Source organism: Calidris pugnax, unplaced genomic scaffold (assembly GCF_001431845.1).
Source record: "Calidris pugnax isolate Ruff unplaced genomic scaffold, ASM143184v1 scaffold39, whole genome shotgun sequence".
NCBI lineage: Eukaryota > Metazoa > Chordata > Aves > Charadriiformes > Scolopacidae > Calidris > Calidris pugnax.
In genome coordinates this window covers 9,776,724-9,797,511 of record NW_015090828.1, presented here as the reverse complement: position 1 = coordinate 9,797,511, position 20,788 = coordinate 9,776,724, and the positions used below count along the sequence as shown (strand labels likewise).

The 20,788-nt window shown below is 50.0% G+C and overlaps 2 protein-coding genes across 2 annotated transcripts; both read right to left on the bottom strand.

Moving 5' to 3' along the window:
- Window positions 1-1,560: 1,560 nt before the first annotated feature.
- SAR1A (secretion associated, Ras related GTPase 1A) lies at window positions 1,561-7,692 on the bottom strand. Its single transcript, XM_014940332.1, has 7 exons — window positions 7,617-7,692; window positions 7,250-7,326; window positions 5,940-6,059; window positions 5,238-5,303; window positions 4,557-4,660; window positions 3,439-3,570; window positions 1,561-2,360 (listed from the first exon to the last, which is right to left on the bottom strand). The coding sequence occupies exons 2-7, from the start codon at window positions 7,305-7,307 to the stop codon at window positions 2,244-2,246; spliced, it is 597 nt and encodes a 198-aa protein (XP_014795818.1). The 5' UTR covers window positions 7,308-7,326; window positions 7,617-7,692; the 3' UTR covers window positions 1,561-2,243.
- A 226-nt stretch (window positions 7,693-7,918) lies between these two features.
- PPA1 (pyrophosphatase (inorganic) 1) lies at window positions 7,919-20,666 on the bottom strand. The gene is made up of 10 exons (XM_014940326.1): window positions 20,649-20,666; window positions 17,587-17,640; window positions 16,820-16,939; window positions 13,902-13,988; window positions 13,467-13,593; window positions 12,844-12,971; window positions 11,304-11,389; window positions 11,005-11,074; window positions 9,257-9,296; window positions 7,919-8,242 (listed from the first exon to the last, which is right to left on the bottom strand). Exons 2-10 carry the CDS (start codon window positions 17,626-17,628, stop codon window positions 8,211-8,213), a joined length of 732 nt encoding a protein of 243 aa, XP_014795812.1. The 5' UTR covers window positions 17,629-17,640; window positions 20,649-20,666; the 3' UTR covers window positions 7,919-8,210.
- Window positions 20,667-20,788: the final 122 nt, after the last annotated feature.

Genomic DNA, 20,788 nt, shown 5'->3' with positions numbered 1-20,788 from the left:
GGGGCTGGGAGCCGGGGGGCTCGGCCAGGCTGAGGGCGCAGCAGGACGGCTCCTCCGCCGCCGCCATGGCGGCCTGAGGCGGGGGGCGCGCGAGGCCAGCGCGGCCCCGCCCCTCCCGCCCATTGGCTGGGCGGGGCGAGAGGCGGGGAGAGGGGCGGGGCCGGCGACGTGGCGTCCCCGTGTGTCCCCCCCACCCTCCCAGCAGCGCCCCCTGGCGGCCCAAGGGGGCGCCCCCAGCCCAATGTCGGTGGGGAACGGGGAGGAACTTCAGCCCCCAAAATTAAAAGAAACGGGTTTAAATCAGTTAAGGATTCTCAAGAGGCTCCTTCGGGAGAGGAGGCCGGGGAACACCCCGTCCCCGTCCCACCGGCGGCCCCCCCCCATCCCACCAGATCCATCCTCCGCGAATCCCTGTGAGCAGAGAGGAGCAGGAACCATCACAGAATGCTATGGGGTTGGAAGGGACCTCTGGAGATCATCTAGTCCAACCCCCTGCCAAAGTAGGTCCACCCAGAGCAGGTCCCACAGGAACGTGTCCAGGTGGGTTTGAATGTCTCCAGAGAAGGAGACTCCACCACCTCCCTGGGCAGCCTCTGCCAGGGCTCTGCCACCCTCAAAGTGAAGAAGTTCCTCCTCATGTTTAGATGGAACTTCTTATACTTAAGTTTGTGCCCATTCCCTCTTGTCCTGTCCCTGGGCACCACTGAGAAAAGACTGGCCCCATCCTCCTGACACCCACCCTTGAAGTATTTAGAGGTGTTGATCAGATCCCCCCTCAGCCTTCTCTTCTCCAGACTAAAAAGACCCAAATCCCTCAGCCTTTCTCATCAGAGAGATGCTCCAGGCCCCTCATCACCTCTGTAGCCTCTGCTGTGCCCTCTCCAGCAGTTCCCTGTCCTTCTGGAACTGGGGAGCCCAGAACTGGTCCCAGTGCTCCAGATGGGGCCTCCCCAGGGCAGAGCAGAGGGGCAGGATGACCTCCCTCCACCTGCTGGTCCTGATGCCCCCCCGGATGCCATTGGCCTTCTTGGCCACAAGGGCCCATTGCTGGCTCATGGCCATCCTGTTGTCCACCAGGACCCCCACGTCTTTCTCCTCAGAGCTGCTCACCAGAAGGTCAACCCCCAACCTGTCCTGGTGCAGGGGGTTATTCCTCCCCAGGAGCAGGACCCTCCACTTGCCCTGGTAGAAGTTCACCGTGGTGGGGGTGACGTCACGCAGCACAGCCACCCCGCTGTTAAGCCCAAACGCTACGTTTATTGAGGACTGCGCACACCGTGATACCTGGGGGTTCAGCAACTTGTGAAATTATCTAAATATCTGATGCCCCCCCGGATGCCATTGGCCTTCTTGGCCACAAGGGCCCATTGCTGGCTCATGGCCATCCTGTTGTCCACCAGGACCCCCACGTCTTTCTCCTCAGAGCTGCTCACCAGAAGGTCAACCCCCAACCTGTCCTGGTGCAGGGGGTTATTCCTCCCCAGGAGCAGGACCCTCCACTTGCCCTGGTAGAAGTTCACCGTGGTGGGGGTGACGTCACGCAGCACAGCCACCCCGCTGTTAAGCCCAAACGCTACGTTTATTGAGGACTGCGCACACCGTGATACCTGGGGGTTCAGCAACTTGTGAAATTATCTAAATATCATTAAATATATTTAAAAAAAAAAAAAAAAAGAAAAAAAAAACAAAACAAAAATAAACCCCAAAAAACCCTAACCGGACTCTGGACTAAACAAGGTGAATGTTAAACTAAAAAGTTAGAAGGGACGCTGCTTACATTAACGCTTCCTTTAAAAAATATAATTTTTTTTTCTTCTTTTTCTTCTTTTTTTTTTTAAGTCAATTAACCACAGTGGTGAGACGTGCTCTCTTTTTCAGCCGTTGCCGCGCGGCGTGCAGAGTGTCACTGCCCCCCCTCCCCCAGTCACACCAGCCCCCCCCGTCGTGTCACCCCTCCGGGGAAAGGGGACAGACAGACGGATGGACAGACGGACGGGCTGCCACCTCTCCACACCACATGGAAAAGAGTTGTGTCACCACTGTGCCGCGGGGACAGCCGCCGACCCCGAGTCTCTTGGTCAAAAAAGGCCAGGAGGCGGTGGAGGGGGTTAAGGGAGGAGGGGGGAGGAAAAAAAAATAAACCCCCCCCTTCCCCGCATCCCAAGAGAAAAAAACTGTCCCGTCGGGAGGCGGGAACAGGATCGAGTCCAGAGGAGATGAAACCCGTGAGGTGCGTCCCAGCGTCAGTCGATGTACTGCGACAGCCAGCGGAAGCCCTCGCCGTAGCCTTGCCTCTTCAGCACGCTGCACATGAACACCTCCATGGGCCGGGCGTTCAGGTCCTTCAGTGGCACGTTTCCCTAAGGAAAATCCAAAGGGAGGGTGAGGTCATGGAATGGTTGAGGCTTGGAAGCCACCACGGGCAGGGACACCTCCCAACAGAGCGGGTCGCTCAAAGCTCCGTCCAGCTTGGCCTTGAACCCCTCCAGGGATGGGGCATCCAACTTCTCTGGGCAACTTGGGCCATGCTCTCACCATCCTCACAGCAAATAATATCTTCCTAATATCTAATCTAAATCTCCCCTCTTTCACTTCAAAACCATCCCCCCTCGTCCTATCACTCCCCCCCCGATCAAGAGTCCCTCCCCATCTCTCCTGTAGCTCCCTTCAGATATTGGAATGCTACTCTAAAGTCTCCCTGGAGCCTTCTCTTCTCCAGGCTGAACACCCCCAACTCTCTCAGCCTGTCATAGAATCATAGAATTGTCCAGGTTGGAAGGGACCTTTAAGATCATCTAGTCCAACCATCAACCTCCTCTGAGAATCTTCGTGACCTCCTCTGAGAATCTTCGTGGTCCCTGGACCTGTTGCCCTGCTGCCCTCAGCGTCACCCCCACCCTGGAGAGGTTCCCCCTCTCTGGAGGGTCCTCTCCAGGGTACAGGACCCTCGGAGTCACCCGTGGGGCAGGGAAAAGGCATGGAAACACTAAAGCACAGCGTTTTCCAGGCACCCACTGATGTATCTGTGACTCCCAAAGCAACCATCACCTCACAGGTAGGTGAGGGCCAAGAGCAGCAGGGTTTGACTACTCTCCCCCCAATCAATCTTAACTGTAACACTTTTAAACACCAGAAAAATTATTTGAGGCATAACTGGATGGAAATTCAGAGTAATGAAGCCAGAAGAGCCAGACAACATATTGAACCACCAGCTTAACACTCAATTCCCCAACTGAGGAAGCACCGTGTTTTGCACAATCCTGAGAGTTTCAACACTTGCCCAAGGACATAATAATTATTAAAGATTCAGCTTGGTCAATATCCTGGATAAAATTCCCAACTAACAGCTCAGTTTCCAGACGGAGCCTTGAACTCTGCACGGAAAGGCACGAGCCCTCCCTTGAGTGTGGTCAGTCCAAGAGCTGGATGCCTCCCTACCTTTCCTGTGGTCTGTCCGTAGAGCCCGAAGATCTCCCGCAGCTTCTCCTCGCTGATGGCCTCCGGTCTGTCGATTTTGTTACCCAAGATGAGGATTGGCACGTTGGATATTGTTTCATCTGTCATTAGGGCCTGCGGGCGAGACGGAGGGGTTAAGGAGAGGCAGAACAAACAGTGGCAATTTGAAGAAAAACTCCTTTGTTTCAGCTCTGTGACCAACAAGGACTAATTTTTGGTGCTACAATAGTGCTGAAGAGGAGTCTCTCTGGAAAGGTTTCTCAGAAGCAGGTCCTATCTAAACCCACAGGCCATTAAAAAATTTCAAGAGGCTGCTCAAGATCCCATGGTCAACCTGCAGTAATGGTACCCCAGCTTATAGAATCAAGGAATAGTTTGGGTTGCAAGGGACCTTAAAGAGCATTGAGTTCCAACCCCTGCCCTGGGCAGGGACACCTCGCACCAGACCAGGTTGCTCCAAGCCCCATCCAGCCTGGCCTTGAACCCCTCCAGGGATGGGGCAGCCACAGCTTCTCTGGGCAACCTGGGCCAGGCTCTCACCACCCTCACAGCAAAGAATTTCTTTCTACTATCTAATCTAAATCTCCCCTCTTTCAGTTTAAAACCGTTCCCCCTCGACCCATGGTTCCCCTCCCTGATCAAGGGTCCTTCCCCATCTCTCCTGTACCCCCTTCAGATACTGAAAGGCAGTTGTAAGGGCTCCCCGGAGCCTTCTCTTCTCCAGGCTGAACACCCCCAACTCTCTCAGCCTGTCCTCACAGTAGAGGTGCTCCAGCCCTCTGAGCATCTTTGTGGCCTCCTCCAGACCTGCAGAAGAAGGTCCATGTCCTTCTTGTGCTGAGGATTCCAAAGCTGGAAGCAGCACTCCAGGCTTCTCCAGCTTATGAAGAGCTTTATACTTATAAATCCATGCTCATCTGGTCCCTGCATAAAGTAACGTGCACTTTGGAGGCTGTAAAAGGTGCAGTGAAGTACAAACCCAAAGCACAAGACTCTCAAAATGCGACGTACGCCAAGTGCCAGCCCCCAAAAGAAAAACATTCTTTCTAGTTTAGCTACTCAGAAGTGTTGGGGAAGGAAAAAAAAGGAAGAAAGTTTACATTAAGCTCAACTTTGGATTCCATAAGCCGCGAGTGGTCTGCGCAGTCCACCAGGAAGACGATCCCGTTGATGGCCGGCAGGTAGTTCTTCCAGACCCGGCGAGCTGGAAGACAGAAGTGACAAACACCACTCCTGTGAAAACACTACCTGGAAAGACAGGAAAACTACACCCAAAAATGAGCCACCCTCTGTTAGGATTTCCTGGAATCAGCGCTAAGACTCTCCAGTGAAGGGCCTGATCTCTGTGTTCATAAGTAACCACAGCTGCCTTTTCCGCCAGGGTGTTTTTCTTCCAATATCCATGTGTGATAAAAAAAAAAAAAAGGCCAGAAAAACTTTTCTTAGAACTTCTAGAAATTCTAAAAATAAAAATCCAGCAATTAGTACGTTCAAGTCTTCCACGGCTAAAAATATTTCAGGCAGCAAAGCATGAACTGGCCGCATTTTTTTTTCCCCAAATTGCCAGAATTAAGCAGAAGCATCGAACCACCGAAACAACTGGTACCCAGGAGGTTATTTCCACATACAGCTCCACAAATAATCTCAGGCCACAACTAATCAGGTACCGCTCATGGCTATTGCTTTTCAGCATCACTTTTTGGTAGATTTTTCTTAAGGCATCGCAGAAATCAGAAAATTAACCTCATTTGGTGTCTCCCACTCAGCAACGTCACTTTTACCTTGTTCATGTCCACCCAGATCAAAAGTCGTGAAGGTCATTCCAGCAATTGTCAGTTCCTCTGATGCTGAAAAGTAAGAAACACAGGCTGTGTTGCAGGAAAATAAAGCAGCTGTCACTGACTGAATTTCTTGGGGCCCTCGTTTGACACCACACACGCTCCGCATGTAAGATATTCTGTAGAATTCACAGATTCCCTGAATTTCCTGTAGAATTCAGCCACTGAAATGGAGTTGTTTCACAAAATCACGAGCGGGAGAAAAGAATTTCTCCTACCTTCCCACTTAAGCACAATCATATTAATTGGCAATTATTTCCTGTAGAATTCAGCCACTGAAATGGAGTCGTTTCACAAAATCACGAGTGGGAGAAAAGCATTTCTCCTACCTTCCCACTTTAGCACGATCATATTAATTGGTAATTATGACACTTGTCATTAGAAACCTGTTGACTCCCCAAGACAGGCAGGTCATATTAATTTAAGCTCACCGGCTCTCGGGCTCTCTATTTTCTATCTGAGAGGAAAACACAAACCCACCACCTGGGGCAACCAACGTGCAACTGCATCGCCAGGAGCAGCTTTAAGACCCTTAAAAGCCTGTTGTCTCGATGCCAAACTATCACTGAGGCATCTTTTGACATTGTGTCCCCAAAATTAGAGAGGAAAAGCCACACGGTGGGGCCCCGTTGCTGGCAGACTTACTGGGATGTAGCGTGGGGACATGCTGACCCAGCCTGTCGTCTTTGAGCATGTGCAGCAGAGTGGTTTTGCCTGCGTTATCCAAGCCCAGGAACACAAGTTTTCCAGATTTCTTGTACAAACCTGGAAGGAAACCAAAAAGCAAGAAAAACTCCAGCTGATCTCGGCGTGGGGAGAAAACACCTGCCCCTCTCCAGTACCTCCAGCACGGACACACAACAGCAGGGGAAAAAAAAACCACGCAGCTTGAACTGGTCACGTCTACAACAGGCGTTTTCTAAGCTTTTATTTCTAAGAAAAACATTTTCTTTCCTCAGATACATCCTCCCAGAAGAGTGTGCTGCAGTTTTACTTATGTGCCATGGGTTATGGATCCATATGTTGCCCCAAAGGGGTATTCAAATGTGAAAATTGAACCAACTCATGAAAGACAGCAGCCAGTTGTTGAAGAAAAAGCACAAAGCATGGAACAACCCACCACTTTCTTTAGATAAGCTGATTATTTTTTCCACTTCTAGGTGTGCATCTACCATAGGCAGGTTCCCTTGGGTTTCCAACAGGACTTTTTCTCATCCCTCCCTCGACACAGAGCGAACACCCCGTCCTCCAGCAAGGACCTCTGCTGGAATTCAGGCCTCTGGCAGGAGGTGCCTGGCCACCACCCATCCCTCAGAAGAGGGCTACTTGTACCACAGGGAGGCCGCCAGCCCAGCTGTGCAGGTCACCCAAGACTGGGCAGCGTTTTGGCCACCACCACCTCCGCCTCCAACCCGGATGGCACTGGGGGTGTTAGTCATCAGCTCCCCCAGGCAGGTCACGCTGGGTAGCTTGGCATGGGAAGTGATAATTTGAGGAGAAACAAGCCAGCCAGCTGCAGCAGTGAGAAATAAGGGCAAACTCTGGTGGAGCTGGTGAGCCTGGATACCAGGAGGAGGAGAAAGAGGAGGAGGAAGAAGTTTTTTCCCTGGCTGGGCAGCACAGCTGCTGGGCTCAAGGGGCCCTTGGCATCAGCCCAGCTGCTCTCCTGCTTCTTAAACAGCAACAGAAAGATCGAGGGGGAGCAGAACACCTCCAAAATACTCTCAAAGTTTCTCCCCCCCCCCCCGCTGTAAAAAAAAAGCATTTATTGGCTTGCAGCCTTCTGGCCAAAACTTCATCCTTGTCAGAGCCACCGCACGCTCCGGAAGAGAGAGACACTTTAATTGCCAACTTTGGGAGGATTTTGGCAAGCGGCACGAGCCAAACCGACCCCGAGGGGCAGCTGCCACAACCCGAGCGGGGATGGTGAGGGAACTAAGGCGAGGGGGCATTACCGAGGAACTGCAGCACGCTGCTGAAGCCGTTGTAGATCCATTCGAAGATGAAAGACATCGCTGAGGATTTCACTCGCCTGCGGGGGGGGACAAAACCCAGCGGGGTTAAAGGCGCTGGGCTGGCAACCCGTCCCCCTGCCCACCCTGGTCGTCGGAGCAGGCCCCGCTCCACCGTGAGGGGAGGCCGGGCCCCGGCGGCCTCAAGGGCGGGCGGTGAGGCCTAGCCCCCGCCCCGCCCCCGCTCTGCCTGCGTGTCACCCCACACAACCCTTCCCCGCCGCCTCCCCGCGCCCGGCCCGGTCCCCGCCGCTCGGTTCGTCACTCCCCGCCTTCCCCCCGCGGTGTCCGGCCGCCCCCCGCCGCTCACCCCCGGCCGTCCCCGGGCCGCCGCCACACCGACTCCCCTCCTCGGCCGCCGCCAGCTCCCCGCCGGAAATACGTCACCCTCTTCCCCCCCTCAGGACGCCCCGCCCACTTCCGCCCCGCCGCGCTGGCTTCCTCACGTCACCGCCCCGCTCCCCGAGGCCGCGGGGTCGAGACCAGCCCCCGCCGGGTGGCGAATGGCGACAGCGCCCTTCCTCACCCGCTACATCCACCCCCTTCCACAAGCACAAACCCCTCCAAGGGCCGCTCTTCACCCCTCAGGAAAGGAGGGAGCCCCCGCAGCGCTGGGTTTCGGTAGGTTTTTCCGATTTATTTATTTATTTCTAGCATCCATACACGTACCATCTCCTGCGGCCATTTACAGAGCACAGCCTACGGCCACGCACAAGCGGGGCGCGGGGGGTTTTATAAATTACGTCTTTTAGCCTCCACAGGACCCCGACGGAGCGGACACATCACTGCTAGACAGGTAATTCTAATGGGGAAAGTTGGAGGCCAGGTCCTCTTGCCGTTTTTCCTGCGTGTGGCGGCTCCTTGGTGGGAAGGACACGGCCGCCTCCCCACCCATCTTCAGGCCTTAGTTCTTCTGGTAGTAGAACCACTTGTCAACTGTGCAGAGTAGAGGAAAAAAAAAACCAACAACAATTGAGGGGGTTAGTCCTCTGGTAGCCACCCGCTTATTAATTGTCACTGCCCGGGTGTCACCCGCAGGGTTCCTCCGGCTCCTCTCACCGAGGTCACCACGCACCCAACAGGTTCTCCCACAGCCCTGTTGACCTGTTTTTTGCTTTCTGGCAGAAGTCACCCCCTCTCTCAGCCTACACGCCTGGGTTTAGGTGAGGACAGCACAGCTCAGCTTTCCTCTGGGCGGCGAAGTCATTTTTGCCCCAAACTCTCCCCATCCGCATGGGAGAGGGGGCTATTTCTTTACCACCCGTGAAGAGGGTGGGAGGAAGAGCCTGGCCACACTGCTGGGGGTTCTCCACACTCCCCGCTTGCCCTCGGGTCTTGTCCCTGCTACAGCAACGCCCAGGCATCACGTGTGAGGCACCCGTGGCCACCTCACGCCGAAGGAAAGGGTTCCAGCCCAGCGAGGATTCACCCCGTGGCCATTGAGTGTCCCTCAGGCATCCAGAGGCTCGTGACCAGCTCGCAGAGGACACTTGTCCAGCAACACATCTCCGATCAGAAGGTTCAACTGACCAATTCCTGCATCTGCTCTGTACAGGTAGGGAGTAATTCCCTCCCTTGGCTCGCCCGCACTGAGGATACTGATGAACCCCCTTTTTTGGAGAAACTAAAACCACTCTCCTGCCATCACGGCGCTCCAGGCCTCTGCAGAGCTGCTCTTTCACGACCTCCTATAAACCAAATCTCTTTTGGGGACAAACTGTGGCACCTCGGGTCTCCTACTTACCATTCTTTTACCTGCCTCGTACCCAAACAAGGAAGTAAGTCAACAAGAGAAGTTATTTAGGAATTAAACAGCCTCCCGGACACAGGCTGGGTCCAACAGGGCCCTTCATTTCTCCTCCCACTAGGGCCGTACCCAGCTATCGGTTAAGACCCTCATTTTCCTAATGGTAATTGCTTCCAGGAAGGACATGGGTTGTGAGGACTCACCTTCGGGCGGGATGGGGTTGGCAGCTTTACTCGGCGGTGCCTGAAAGAAGAAAGGTGTTAGCAGAGAGCAGCTGCTGAGGGAGGTGGACCTCATGCCCCAAGCTCGCTAGATGTCACCTAGAGCTGTCCCCAAGTCTGTACCGTGGTCAGTTTAATATTAAGCAGCGTAAGCTGGTCTGTATGAGCCAGCTGTGAGGGAATAAACAAGCTCACGTTCCTGTCATTGCCACAGCCTCCTCGTTCCATAGATGTCCTACGTGCCAGGGGTGCTCTGCTCTGAGCAGAGCCTGCAGTGCCACCTGCTCCTCACCACACGCAGTGGCTGCTCCACTGTCTACACAGTTGCAGGCAGCCTGCTTTTTTTTTTTTTAAATCCACAGTGGAAGAGAGGAAAGGAAGTAAAAAGGACTCATGAAAAACTTCTCTGAAGAGCTTTTACGCGATGTCCAGCAACAAAAGGCAGACAAGGATCCCTAACTGGTGACACATCCTCCCCAGGGGTTACACTTTCATTGACTTATAAAGTAATTTGGATACCACCAGAGGATACAAGCACTTTTAAAACTGACTTATAAAGTAATTTGGATACCACCAGAGCATACAAGCACTTTTAAAACTCTCTGCTCTGGTGAGACCCCACCTGGAGCACTGTGTCCAGCTCTGGAGTCCTCCGCATAGGAGGGAGATGGCCCTGTTGGAGAGGCCCCAGCAGCGGGCAACAGAGATGATCAGAGGGCTGGAGCACCTCGGCTATGAAGACAGGCTGAGAGGGTTGGGGTTGGAGAAGAGAAGGCTCCGGGAGACCTTAGAGCCCCTTCCAGTACCTGAAGGGAGCTACAGGAGAGATGGGGAGGGACTCTTGATCAGGGAGTGGAGTGACAGGATGAGGGGGAATGGTTTTAAACTGAAAGAGGGAAGATTTAGATTAGATACCAGAAAGAAATTCTTTCCTGTGAGGGTGATGAGACACTGGCCCAGGTTGCCCAGAGAAGCTGTGGCTGCCCCATCCCTGGAGGGGTTCAAGGCCAGGCTGGATGGGGCTTGGAGCAACCTGGTCTGGTGAGAGGTGTCCCTGCCCAGGGCAGGGGGGTGGAACTCAATGATCTTTAAGGTCCCTTCCAACTCTAACCATTCTGTGGTTCTAAAACCAAGACGATGACAGAAGGCTATGGAGAGACTCTGGTTTCCAGTCACATTTCCATGCTCTGAGGCAACGTTTGTCTTTTGATTTTTCTGTCCCACTCCTCTAACCCCTTTCAATTTGCCAACAGCACTACTTCACAAGCCTAGGAAGATGCAGTTATGTCCAGAAACTGTAGGGCTACTACACTGGGAACTTCAAGCTCTTCATTGCAAAGGATGCAAGGTCCCTGACTGCAACGCTCTCAGAAATTAGGCTTTCTCTTCTCAAAGGATGACCTGGGCCGTGAAGCTCTTGGAAGGCCAAATATTTAAACACTCTCTGAACAGCTGACAGCCAAGCTATGGTTCAGAAGTTTAGCCCTTCACACAAACTTTGTTTTGGATTCCATCTCCCAGAGGACTAAGGGCAAGGAGAAGCCTCTGGAAGAACGGCTGGCTTGCTCCACATTCACCCTGTTAATCAGAAACAGGTGCTGTGTTCAGGCATCCAAAATATTTTTTCTGAGCATACCATGTGCTATTCACACAGCGACGACAGTTTACACAAATCATATAGTTTTCCCCAACGCTGACGTTGGGGGTAGGACACTCAGATTTGTACTTACTGCATCCACAGTAGCTTTTGCACACTCTTGGCTACAGCAGAAAGGGCTGTCGGACACCGTCAGGTTTGTGCTAGAAGAGAAAGGTCACTCGTGAGCAAGCGAAAGCCAAGTCTCTCCCCCTCTAGAGTATTAAATAATGGAATATTAAGAATCATTGTTACAGCTGCCAAGGGGAAAGGGAAGGCCTGCAGAGACAGCCAGTGGCTAACAGAAAGCATGGCATCGCTCAGGAAAGAGAAGTTTCAGGGTTATTTGTTTAGGGGAAACGAACACACACAGTACCACAAGCATTAACCTACCAGTTGATCTCCCCACCGTCAGTCTTCTTTGCTATTAAAGCTTTCCAGTGTTCATGAGTGTTTTTGATGACATTCACCGCAAAATCCTGCAGTTGAAGACAAAAAATAAATAATCACATTATGTGTAAGCACTAGGCCATTTTCTCCAGACTACCTGTTACGTGGAACAAGAGACCAGTATTTATAGGCTGATTTTTAGATAGTTTTTCACTCTGCACAGGACCCAAAGAGACCTCTTCCATTACTGGACCTTTCAGGAACAGCAGCAAGTTCACAGCACACAACGGCTGAACAATGGGGATTTTATAATAGCAATTGTTTTACTTTCAAGATGGGAGGATACGCCAAGGCCACCGAGCTTGAAGCCAAAAGAAACTGAAGGCAGATATTCTAGTCTCGGGCCAGTGCTATATTATAAAAGCACCTCCACTCTGCTGCTCCTCCCACTCAGTTTGTCTTTGGCAGCTAATTGATACCAACCTATCTGTGAGCTCTCTTCCACCCCAGGCAAACTGCTGTGCAGAGCAACAGGAAGAGACATGCACCTAATCTAGTTTTGCAACTGTTTAAAAATGAATCTGCTTCCAAGCATATCACAGGGTTTGGTTTTTTTCCCTTAAAAAAAGGTAGTATATGCTCAAGCATTAACCCGTCAGATGAAGAAGGAAGCACACACAATTCTTTGTTAGCATGAACACCAGCAATAAATATCCTGGTGTGATACCACATGGAGCCAAATAAAACACTGCAGGAACACGTGCTGGGTTCTTTGTCCCTATTTTCCGCCTTGGCCTTGATTTCAGATGTCCCAACCCACCCAACCTAGTGCTGTGCTACAGCCAAAGGGGACAAGTCCACTCCCACATTACTTCCATTTTAGCTCCCCTTACCCTTTCCTTCTCTGCACCAACTCTGGAGCTCTGGGAGTTGAGTCACCTCACTAACCTACTCATGCACCCCAGGACTGCCAGGAGGGAGGGTGCAGAAGCAGGATTTCACCCTTTCAAAAACAGTAGGTTTTCTGACCCAACCCAGAGAAGGGGCAGAGGAATAAGGGCGTGAGGGAACACTTTATGCCTGAAGGAAGAAGCATTTTAACTTGCAAGCAGTCAACTTGCAGCAGGCTGCAGTGGAACAAAGCCAGTGAGCAAGGGAGGCAAAGGGTGATGCCAAGCACCCTTCGCTCCAGAGTGGGAATGAATAAACCTGGTGTTTTCCACCCTTGTTCTGACACGGAGGCTCCCAGCCCTGAGGGGATCCCACAAGAACATCATCTAGAAGGAAAACTGATAGTATCCAACAGCAGCTGGGTGATTGATAACCCTACGCTTTTTCTCCTAGTACCCCTGCAAACGCCAGGCTGGAAACACGTGGAATAGTATGCTGGAAAAACAGCAGGAAGAATGAAGGCAGCTATCAGCAGCCCCATAGAAACCTGTTCTTCTCAGCAATTGCTCATTTGTGTCCTCATGCACCTCAAGCTCAGGGTTTGGACAGCATGCAAAGGCACGCTCACAATAATGAAGAAAGGCGGCGCTACCTTGTCTTTAAATTCACCATTAAAAGCAAACTGGTTTTCTGGCTTTCCATCAGGTACTTTGTATCTTCTGAACCAGTCCACTGTAGCTTCCAGGTATCCAGGTTTCAGCCTTCGGACATCGTTGATATCTAGCCGTGGAGAAAAGGTTTGTTAGCTAGATCTAGTAACAAAAGTTCCTGAGCTACTAACCCTGCTCTTCTGAGCTGCCCCTCCTCAGGTAGCCCCAGCAACACCACAGACAGGTTACAGTAACTGCAGAGGGAAGTCAGTGTTTCAACTTCACAGTATGTCCTGATCCTTCCCAGGAGCACGCACACATTTAAACAGCTTTGATTAGACACTTACTGGACAACCCCCTTTCCTCCCACTCCGTGGACAGGCTGTGCAGCCACCCTCTTTCTTTGAGATGCGAGGCTGTGCAGAGGACTGAATTTGGGATAAATAGCACTAAAATGTTTTGCTATAGGATTGATAACATCCTATTCTGCTGTCCTTCCAGTATCACATCTGATGAGTACCGTTGGCACAGATGGAACAAGCCCATGTCCTGACTTGAAAGTCTCCTGCAGGCTCTGAATGGAGAAAGGGAAGTACTAAGCTTGCTCCTCCCTCCTGTTACCTACCATTAAAGTTGCCTGCTTCAGGGTCTTCAACATTGATAGCAATTATCTTCCAGTCTGTCTCCCCCTCATCAATCAGAGCCAGCGTGCCCAGCACCTTCACCTTGATGATTTCTCCTCGAGAGCAGACCTGCAAGGACAAAGACCTTGTTGTCTGGAGTGATGCAGCCAAGGAAGGCACAACAGGAGATGGTGCAAGCTGGGAGAGTTCAGCAAGCAGTCAGGTACCACGAAATTAGCTGTCACTTATCAGCAGTTGATGAGCCCTGGTTCACAAGGCTCACTGTAAGATCTCATCAACAATCTCCAGGGGCAGTGGAGGGAAACATTACATTCTTAAGGCAGAGGACGTAGGAACTGAATAATGTCTCTGGCTAATTGACTTCAGAGAGATTAATTACGTGTTTCAAAAGACAGTTACCCTTTAGAATGTGTTACCTTGCTTCCAATTTCACACACGTCAATCGGATCGTTATCTCCACAGCAGCCAGTGTTTTCATCTTTGTGAGCTGGATCTTCCCAAGTCTGCAAAAAAACCCCACACGTAGGAATTTAGAACTCTCAGGTTTCAAGTGGCAACAAAAAGCAGGTTTATTTCAGGCATGCAATTGCCTTGAAGATACAGATGATGGCCCACTTCACCTTGCTTTCAGGTCTAGTGGTTGGGCTACTTCAGAGTGCCTGCAAATGCAGCTTGAATCCAAGTTAAAAGGTCTTATCTTGGCAAGGGTAAACTGCTCCCTCCCACTGACAAACCTTGTTTCAACAACATTCCAGACTTCCTCCTCCGTTCCACAGCTGCATAAAGGTGAAGTTCACATCTATAAAGAACACTCATTGACTTGGCTGCCTGCCTGTTCCTCTCCCTATTCATCTCTTAACAGAAGTTTCCTGAACTCCAGATAGCAGTCTAAAAGAGATGGAAGACAGACAGGGTGTATTGTTTCCTTTTAATTAAACAATTAAAGACAGGCTGTTACACTACAGCAGTGACAAGAACGCCAAGTCCCATACCCTATGCTACCCAGTATGCTAACGCCTGTCACCTGAAGTGATGAGGATAAGTTGGAAGACAGGAGTCCATAAGGCATTTGAGCAATGCCTCCAAAAATAATAGCTGCTTAAAACACGGACTTCTGATCAGGAGGAAAAGGAACACCATGCTCACTTGCATCATAAGGAGCACCTACCTCTAAGGTTGCTCAGATATAAAAAGAAGAAACGCTCTTCCCAAATCTCTGCATGCCAGGACATGACTAGTGTAATTCCAGGGCATTCAGGAAGATGTACTGAAACCTGGGGGATGCTAAAGGACTCTTCACAATTGCTATCACACTTCTCTACAAAAGATTTTTAAGCTCAGTCCCTTACCCTTGACACGTACGTTTCTTCAGTTCACTAACACACCACTAGGTGAAGGCTCCAAAAGCTGTAATTTGGTACAAAGAAACCAGCTCCCTAATCCATCCCAGTAGAAAACAACTCAACTTCAAAACTCACCTTAAATCAAGAAACCATGACAGACTAATACAGGAGAACATCCCTTTCCAGCAGTCAGAGAAACTCCCAAGTAGCTCTGGAAGCCTACATAGCTTGAGAGGAGATGCACATGCATCAAGAATTCAAGGAGAAACTCTCCATGCAGGACCTAGAAGTTTTATACTCTCTCTTTTTTCTATTCTTTCACAAGCCATAGTGTTTTATCCTGTAAAACTTTAAATCACAAAAGGGGTTGGAAAAGACCGTGAGATGCTCAGCTCATCCCTCCACCCAAAGCAAGGCCAGGTCCAGCTGAATCATTCCCAGGCCATCCATCCTGGTGCTTTGCCATTCTGGCCACAGGAAAGGTTTTTCCTGGTGTATGAAGTGGAGGAGAAGATTATCAGGTTAAGGCCATTACTTGTCCTCTCCACAACAGAGAGGGAAAACATTTCAGTTGCTATCTATTCTCACTCTGCAACATTTAACGCGTTTGAGGCCTTGCCTTCATCCATTCTGTTTCCTCTCCACAACAGAGAGGGAAAACATTTCAGTCGCTATCTATTCTCACTCTGCAGCAACACTAAATGAGTTTGAGGCCTTGCCTCCACCCATTCTGTTTCTGACAAAAGCATCCCAGATTCCTCCATTCTCTCTTTATATAGGAATAGTTTCTAGAGGTGCAAATGTCCCTGTTGTTCCCCAGTATATTGTCTTCGACTGGCCCTCATCATCCTTGGGATATATCACCTAGACCACCCCACTGTGTCCCATTAGAGATGGGAGCATCTTTCATTTGGATTCCACTTGAAATCCACATAGTTTTGCTCAGGACACAGGCTGCCCACTTGTTATCCTCAGGAACGTACCTAAACACGCTTTCTGGTGTTAAAGCACCATCCAGAAACAGAAGACATTTGGAGAAGACACTGGACACGCACTGCTATCAAGACTACAATTTGAAAATTCAGTGTCTTTCCCCATAAACTGTCATTGATGATTTGTTTTTCTAAAGGCAACTCGAACCTTAGAGAACAGAGGCAAACAGCCTTGCTCAAAATTCCTCTTTATCTAGCGGTCACCAACCAGTTAAGAGCATGTGTCCAGGTGTCACCATCTGTTGGTGCCCCCTTGCCAGTTGTGTCAGAGAAAACATGTCAGTGCAGCTCTGAACATCTGCCTCAGGCAGCCTCTGGACTCCTGAGTACCTTCTCAGACCCAACACTGAGAACAGGTCATCTACTACCATCCAACAGGTCAATCCATCAGTCTAGCTGTGTGGTTTAGACCCTGAACAATCAGAGGGCAAGAAACAGGAAAGATACAGTCTTCAGATCTTCATTATTTTAGATTTTGGAAGTGGACAATCAGCTAATTCAATGCAACAAACATCTTCTGTAAAGATTCAGCCTAGGGGCGATACGCTGAGATCCTGTACAGGTTTAGCTCTTTATGCTTCACCAGGCAGGAGCTGAGGGCATTGCATTGCCAGGTGCCCACTATGAACCCTCATCTTCCTTGTGTGGTGTCAGCTTCCTTATCCAAAAGGCAAGAACCTGCCAGCTACTGTCCCACTGCTGAGTGGCCAAGGAGAGGAGTGACACAGAAGGTACCTCACTAACATCCTCAAATTTTCCAGCAGCTTCTTTACAGTGTTAGCTACAAGACTATTTCTTGAGATTTCTACTTAAAAGCACTCCTGCTTTCTTGACAGGTTCTCTTCATTAGCAAGATTACACATGCAGCAGCAAACGCTCCGTTCCAGATCAGACTCTTGGCTGACCTCGCTCATTAATTTGGTGGTGGTCAAAAACACACACAGGCATCCTCCCTCCTCCCTCCCAGAAAGGATGAGCCACCGAAACAAGTTACAGTACCTGTGGGATAGCACCGTAATTCCAGATATAACCTTTATGGGGAAACACGTTCGCTACGTAGCGCAGTTTTCCTTTCTTAACGTCTTGCTTAATTGGGTTTAAGGGATCCTTTGTTGCAATCTGAAAGACAAGTTACACAAATCTCTCCGCATTGCACTCGAAGAAATCCCAAGCAATTACTATTTTTATTTTTTTTTTTAATGAAGCTGACTGCTAACTGACAAGCCAAGAGATCAGGAGCTAACCCATCAAGCCAACAGTAGATATTGGACAACCTCATTTCCTGTTGCGTTGCCATCTCCTGGGATACAGCTTTCAGCAGAGCTACAAACGTCAGAAGCACACGGGGCTGAGAGCCATAAGATGCCATCATCAGAAGCCACAGAAGAATGAGAAGTTTTTCCAGCTTCTGCCAGTCTCAGCCTCCATGCTAGACCTCTAGTGTTAAGCAAGCATTTACGTGAGAAGTTAGAATTACATCTAGAGACCTCCCTTGACGTGGTGCCTGTAATATGGCGGGTTTTGAAAGGCCTTATTTACTGGGGCTAAACTATTTTCTTGCTAGTTATGGGGCCACCAATGTTAGATGGGTCTGATTCAGGATGTGGAGGTAAGAAGCAGAGAAACAGCAAAGCCAAAGACTAATAGACTAGTCAGCTCAAACGCTTCTGCTAGGAACTCTCAGGATGTGGAGGTAAGAAGCAGAGAAACACCAAAGCCAAAGACTAATAGACAAACGCTTCTGCTAGGAACTGTAATATAGTTACCTCCATCTTCGCGTTTGTCCATCGAGGTACTTCCACCACCATGTTGAAGACATTCTGGAAAAAGCAAAATATCAGTGAATGAGAGGGAGTCTCAAGGCCACACTAAATATCAGTCAATGAGAAGGATTCTCAAGATGTAATATAGTTACCTCCATCTTCGCGTTTGTCCATCGAGGTACTTCCACCACCATGTTGAAGACATTCTGGAGAAAGCAAAATATCAGTGAATGAGAGGGATTCTCAAGGCCACACTTTAAACTAGGGAACACGTATAAGTAAGTATGAAACCCAGCCAGTTCTCATGAAAAATGTAGCTTTTTTCCTTTTTACAGTGCCAGTTTTGATACAGCTGATAGAAGTCCTGTAGTCCTGCCAGTCACATGTCATCATACAAAGCTGAATCCCATGAAAAAGACACCAGAAAACCTAGATTGAGATTCCACACCCTTCTCCATCAGTTGCCACCTACAAACACCTCCATCATGTACCGAGGGTACAGAACAGTAGGTTTGAACGAATTGAAGATGGTTGCATACAAACTACCCTGGATGTAACAAAATGAGGCTTTAGGCATCCTTATTAAATACAAAGCACTTAACGCTACAGCAAGAGCCAACCAGGCAATTTAGAAGAGACAAGGATGACAGGACTAAGCCATCTATTTAATAACCTGGGTATCTACGTACTATCTTGAGCAACTGAGAACATCACTCTTAAATATTGCAGTCTGTCTTGAAGCAGGGAAAGATGCCCCAGCTCCCCCTCTCCAAGCCAACACTCCTATAAAAGCAGCACTTGGTAGTGGCATGGTGCAAGGATAAACATGTGGGGGAGGAAGGTAGAACCACATCTTGCAGTATCTAGTGTACAGATGACACTTGAAAACATCTCCTGTTGACTCCAGCTGGGCTGAGACAGCTCTTGAGACTTCGGTGCCAGAGCTTCCTCTTCAAGAAAATGAGCTTTTCCATTCTTGAACTCTAACATTTTCTGTTTGAAGAGATTATGGCTTTTAACAAAAAAGTCAAACCTTGTTCCCTAGCATCGATAATGTTTCTAATCCCCAGGTTAAGCAGTATTAGCACTGCCAAATCCCTCGCACCTGTATTGCGCCATAATTAGATTGCTATTGTGCAATGAGCATGGTTACACCATTGACTTTGCCCACACCCTTCCCTAATAGAAGTTTATTACAAACCCTTAATTGCAGGGGCCCACTGCTCATTTTCAATTTAAAAGTATAAAGGTTTATACTATTTTTATTTCTAAGTAACTTGAGGAAAGGAACGAGGCAACTGGAACCAGCTAGGTATGGTGCTTACAGCTTTGCAGGCAAGGAAAGACAACTTGGGGGTGCATCTTTGTTTAGGGTGGCAGCTTCCCCAGAGTCCAACTGACAGATCTGCCTTGGTCTACAACACCCAGTGAGTAGCCCAAGGTCATTCCTTCACAAGGCCAAGACACACAGGTACAGATAAGGTCAGCACATCCCAGCCCTAGACTGAAAAAAACAGCCTGCAATCCTCTCAGTGTCTTAGAAGTCTAAGGATAAAGATCAAGGAGCCCAGACAGAGGCAAGACAACCTTTTGCTCTAAGTCGGGCTCCCTGCCGTAGCTGGTAATGAACCCGCTAAGTAATGAGTAAAATCTCTGTGGAAAGGCACTCCAGCAACAGAAAGAGGTCTAATGTGATCAGCACTATTGTGTAACTTCGGGAACTGTGACCTTCAGTGATACTTGCTTCTCCTAATGACTTGGCACAGGGATTCTGGCAAGCAGCACTATGTGCCTGAAGGCACACCAGTAGTCCAGTTTCCCCTGTTAATCATTACCAGTCCGCCTCACCCCTATACTCACTCCCCTGCTCTTTCCTCCCTCGTTCTGCAAGCATCTGCAAAGCTGAATATCACCTGGATTTTCCTTGTTTGAGTCACCTTTTGGACACCTGCTTTTGAAAACTGCTTTCCCAGTCGGCCACAGAAACCACTTTGCCGCTGTCCTCGATGATTACAATCTGTCTGTTCCCTTCTGAGCAGGAAAAGCCACATCAGGCTTCCCAGAGCGTGTTCTGACAACATTTGCACCTCAAAGCTCAATCAGATACTTTTAAGAAGTTCATCTCCCAGTTCTACATGCTATTTTCCTTTCCTGTAATTACGCTTTACCTCCAAATTACACCTCTTTTTATCACGCCCATTAGAACAGTTCATCTACTACGCTTCTCAAGCTGGGCAGCTTTTTAGTACTCATTGAAAGAACAGTGAGCAGCCCAAGCTACAAGACAAGCTCCAAAGGTAAAGAACGCAGAGAGAGCCCGAGCTACGCCTAAGAGAGCGTTCAGTGAAAACTGAAAGCACAGCCATTTTGGTTTCCTAGAACTGAGGCACTTCAGAGAGTGATTCAGAACAGCCTAATTTGCCTAGGCGCTGGCTGCTGGAGGGATGTAAAAGCCCTGCATCACTGCCTGCGGCACTTCCCCCAGCTGCACTTTCGGCGGGGCAAGAGGTCCCCAGGAGCCGCTGCAGCACGAATTTAACATCTTCGCCTTCTGTTTGGCAGCTGATCACGCTGCAGGCACAGAGCAGCCTTACTGCAGTCCAAACCCAAGCCTGAAATACCAGGCAGCATGAGCACACAGCATCATCCACAGAAGTGGATGCTACATGGAAAACCTCTTCTTTTACCACAAAACTCTTTCACGCGACCTCACGGGCAGGTTGAGGGCAACCACTCGTATCTCAGACACAAATGTGGGAAGGAGATAATCCAGTCTTCCCTCCTGTGCCACTCTACCTGAGGCTGAGACTGCGAGGAAAGGGCCCCCATCCTTTGCAAGACCTGGGTGGGGGGGTGCTTCACTTCTCGAGAAGCAATGTAAGGAACTGGGAGCCTCCCTGGAGCATTTCAGGCCTGGAGGACCGCGCTCCCTGAGGAGCACTGATACAATACTCACCCCACAGCTCCAGCACCCACCGGCCCCAAGCCAAGCAGGCCGTAACCGGGCCAACCTGGCTTGGTGGCCCTTTCTCCTCGCAAAGGCAGCCTTTTATCCATCCTCTTACCTTGCCGGCATCCGCGTAGATGGGGATATCGTGGAAGGGGGAGATGTAGCGCCCGGTGGCGTCCTCTGTAAGGCAAAATGAGGGGGGGGAGACGCGTCAGGCCCGGCCTGAGGGGAGGCCTCAGGTGAGGAGGGGAAAAG

Coding starts and splice junctions, on each gene's coding strand:
- SAR1A (XM_014940332.1), bottom strand. CDS start 7,307: ATGTCTTTCATCTTCGAATGGATCTACAACGGCTTCAGCAGCGTGCTG. Junction 4,661..5,237: donor TCTGGGTGGACATGAACAAG/GTAAAAGTGACG, acceptor TCTGTCTTCCAG/CTCGCCGGGTCTGGAAGAAC. Junction 2,361..3,438: donor ACGGACAGACCACAGGAAAG/GTAGGGAGGCAT, acceptor GATTTTCCTTAG/GGAAACGTGCCACTGAAGGA.
- PPA1 (XM_014940326.1), bottom strand. CDS start 17,628: ATGGTGGTGGAAGTACCTCGATGGACAAACGCGAAGATGGAG. Junction 13,989..16,819: donor ATTACGGTGCTATCCCACAG/GTACTGTAACTT, acceptor GTTTTTTTGCAG/ACTTGGGAAGATCCAGCTCA. Junction 11,390..12,843: donor ATGGTGAATTTAAAGACAAG/GTAGCGCCGCCT, acceptor CTTCAACTGCAG/GATTTTGCGGTGAATGTCAT.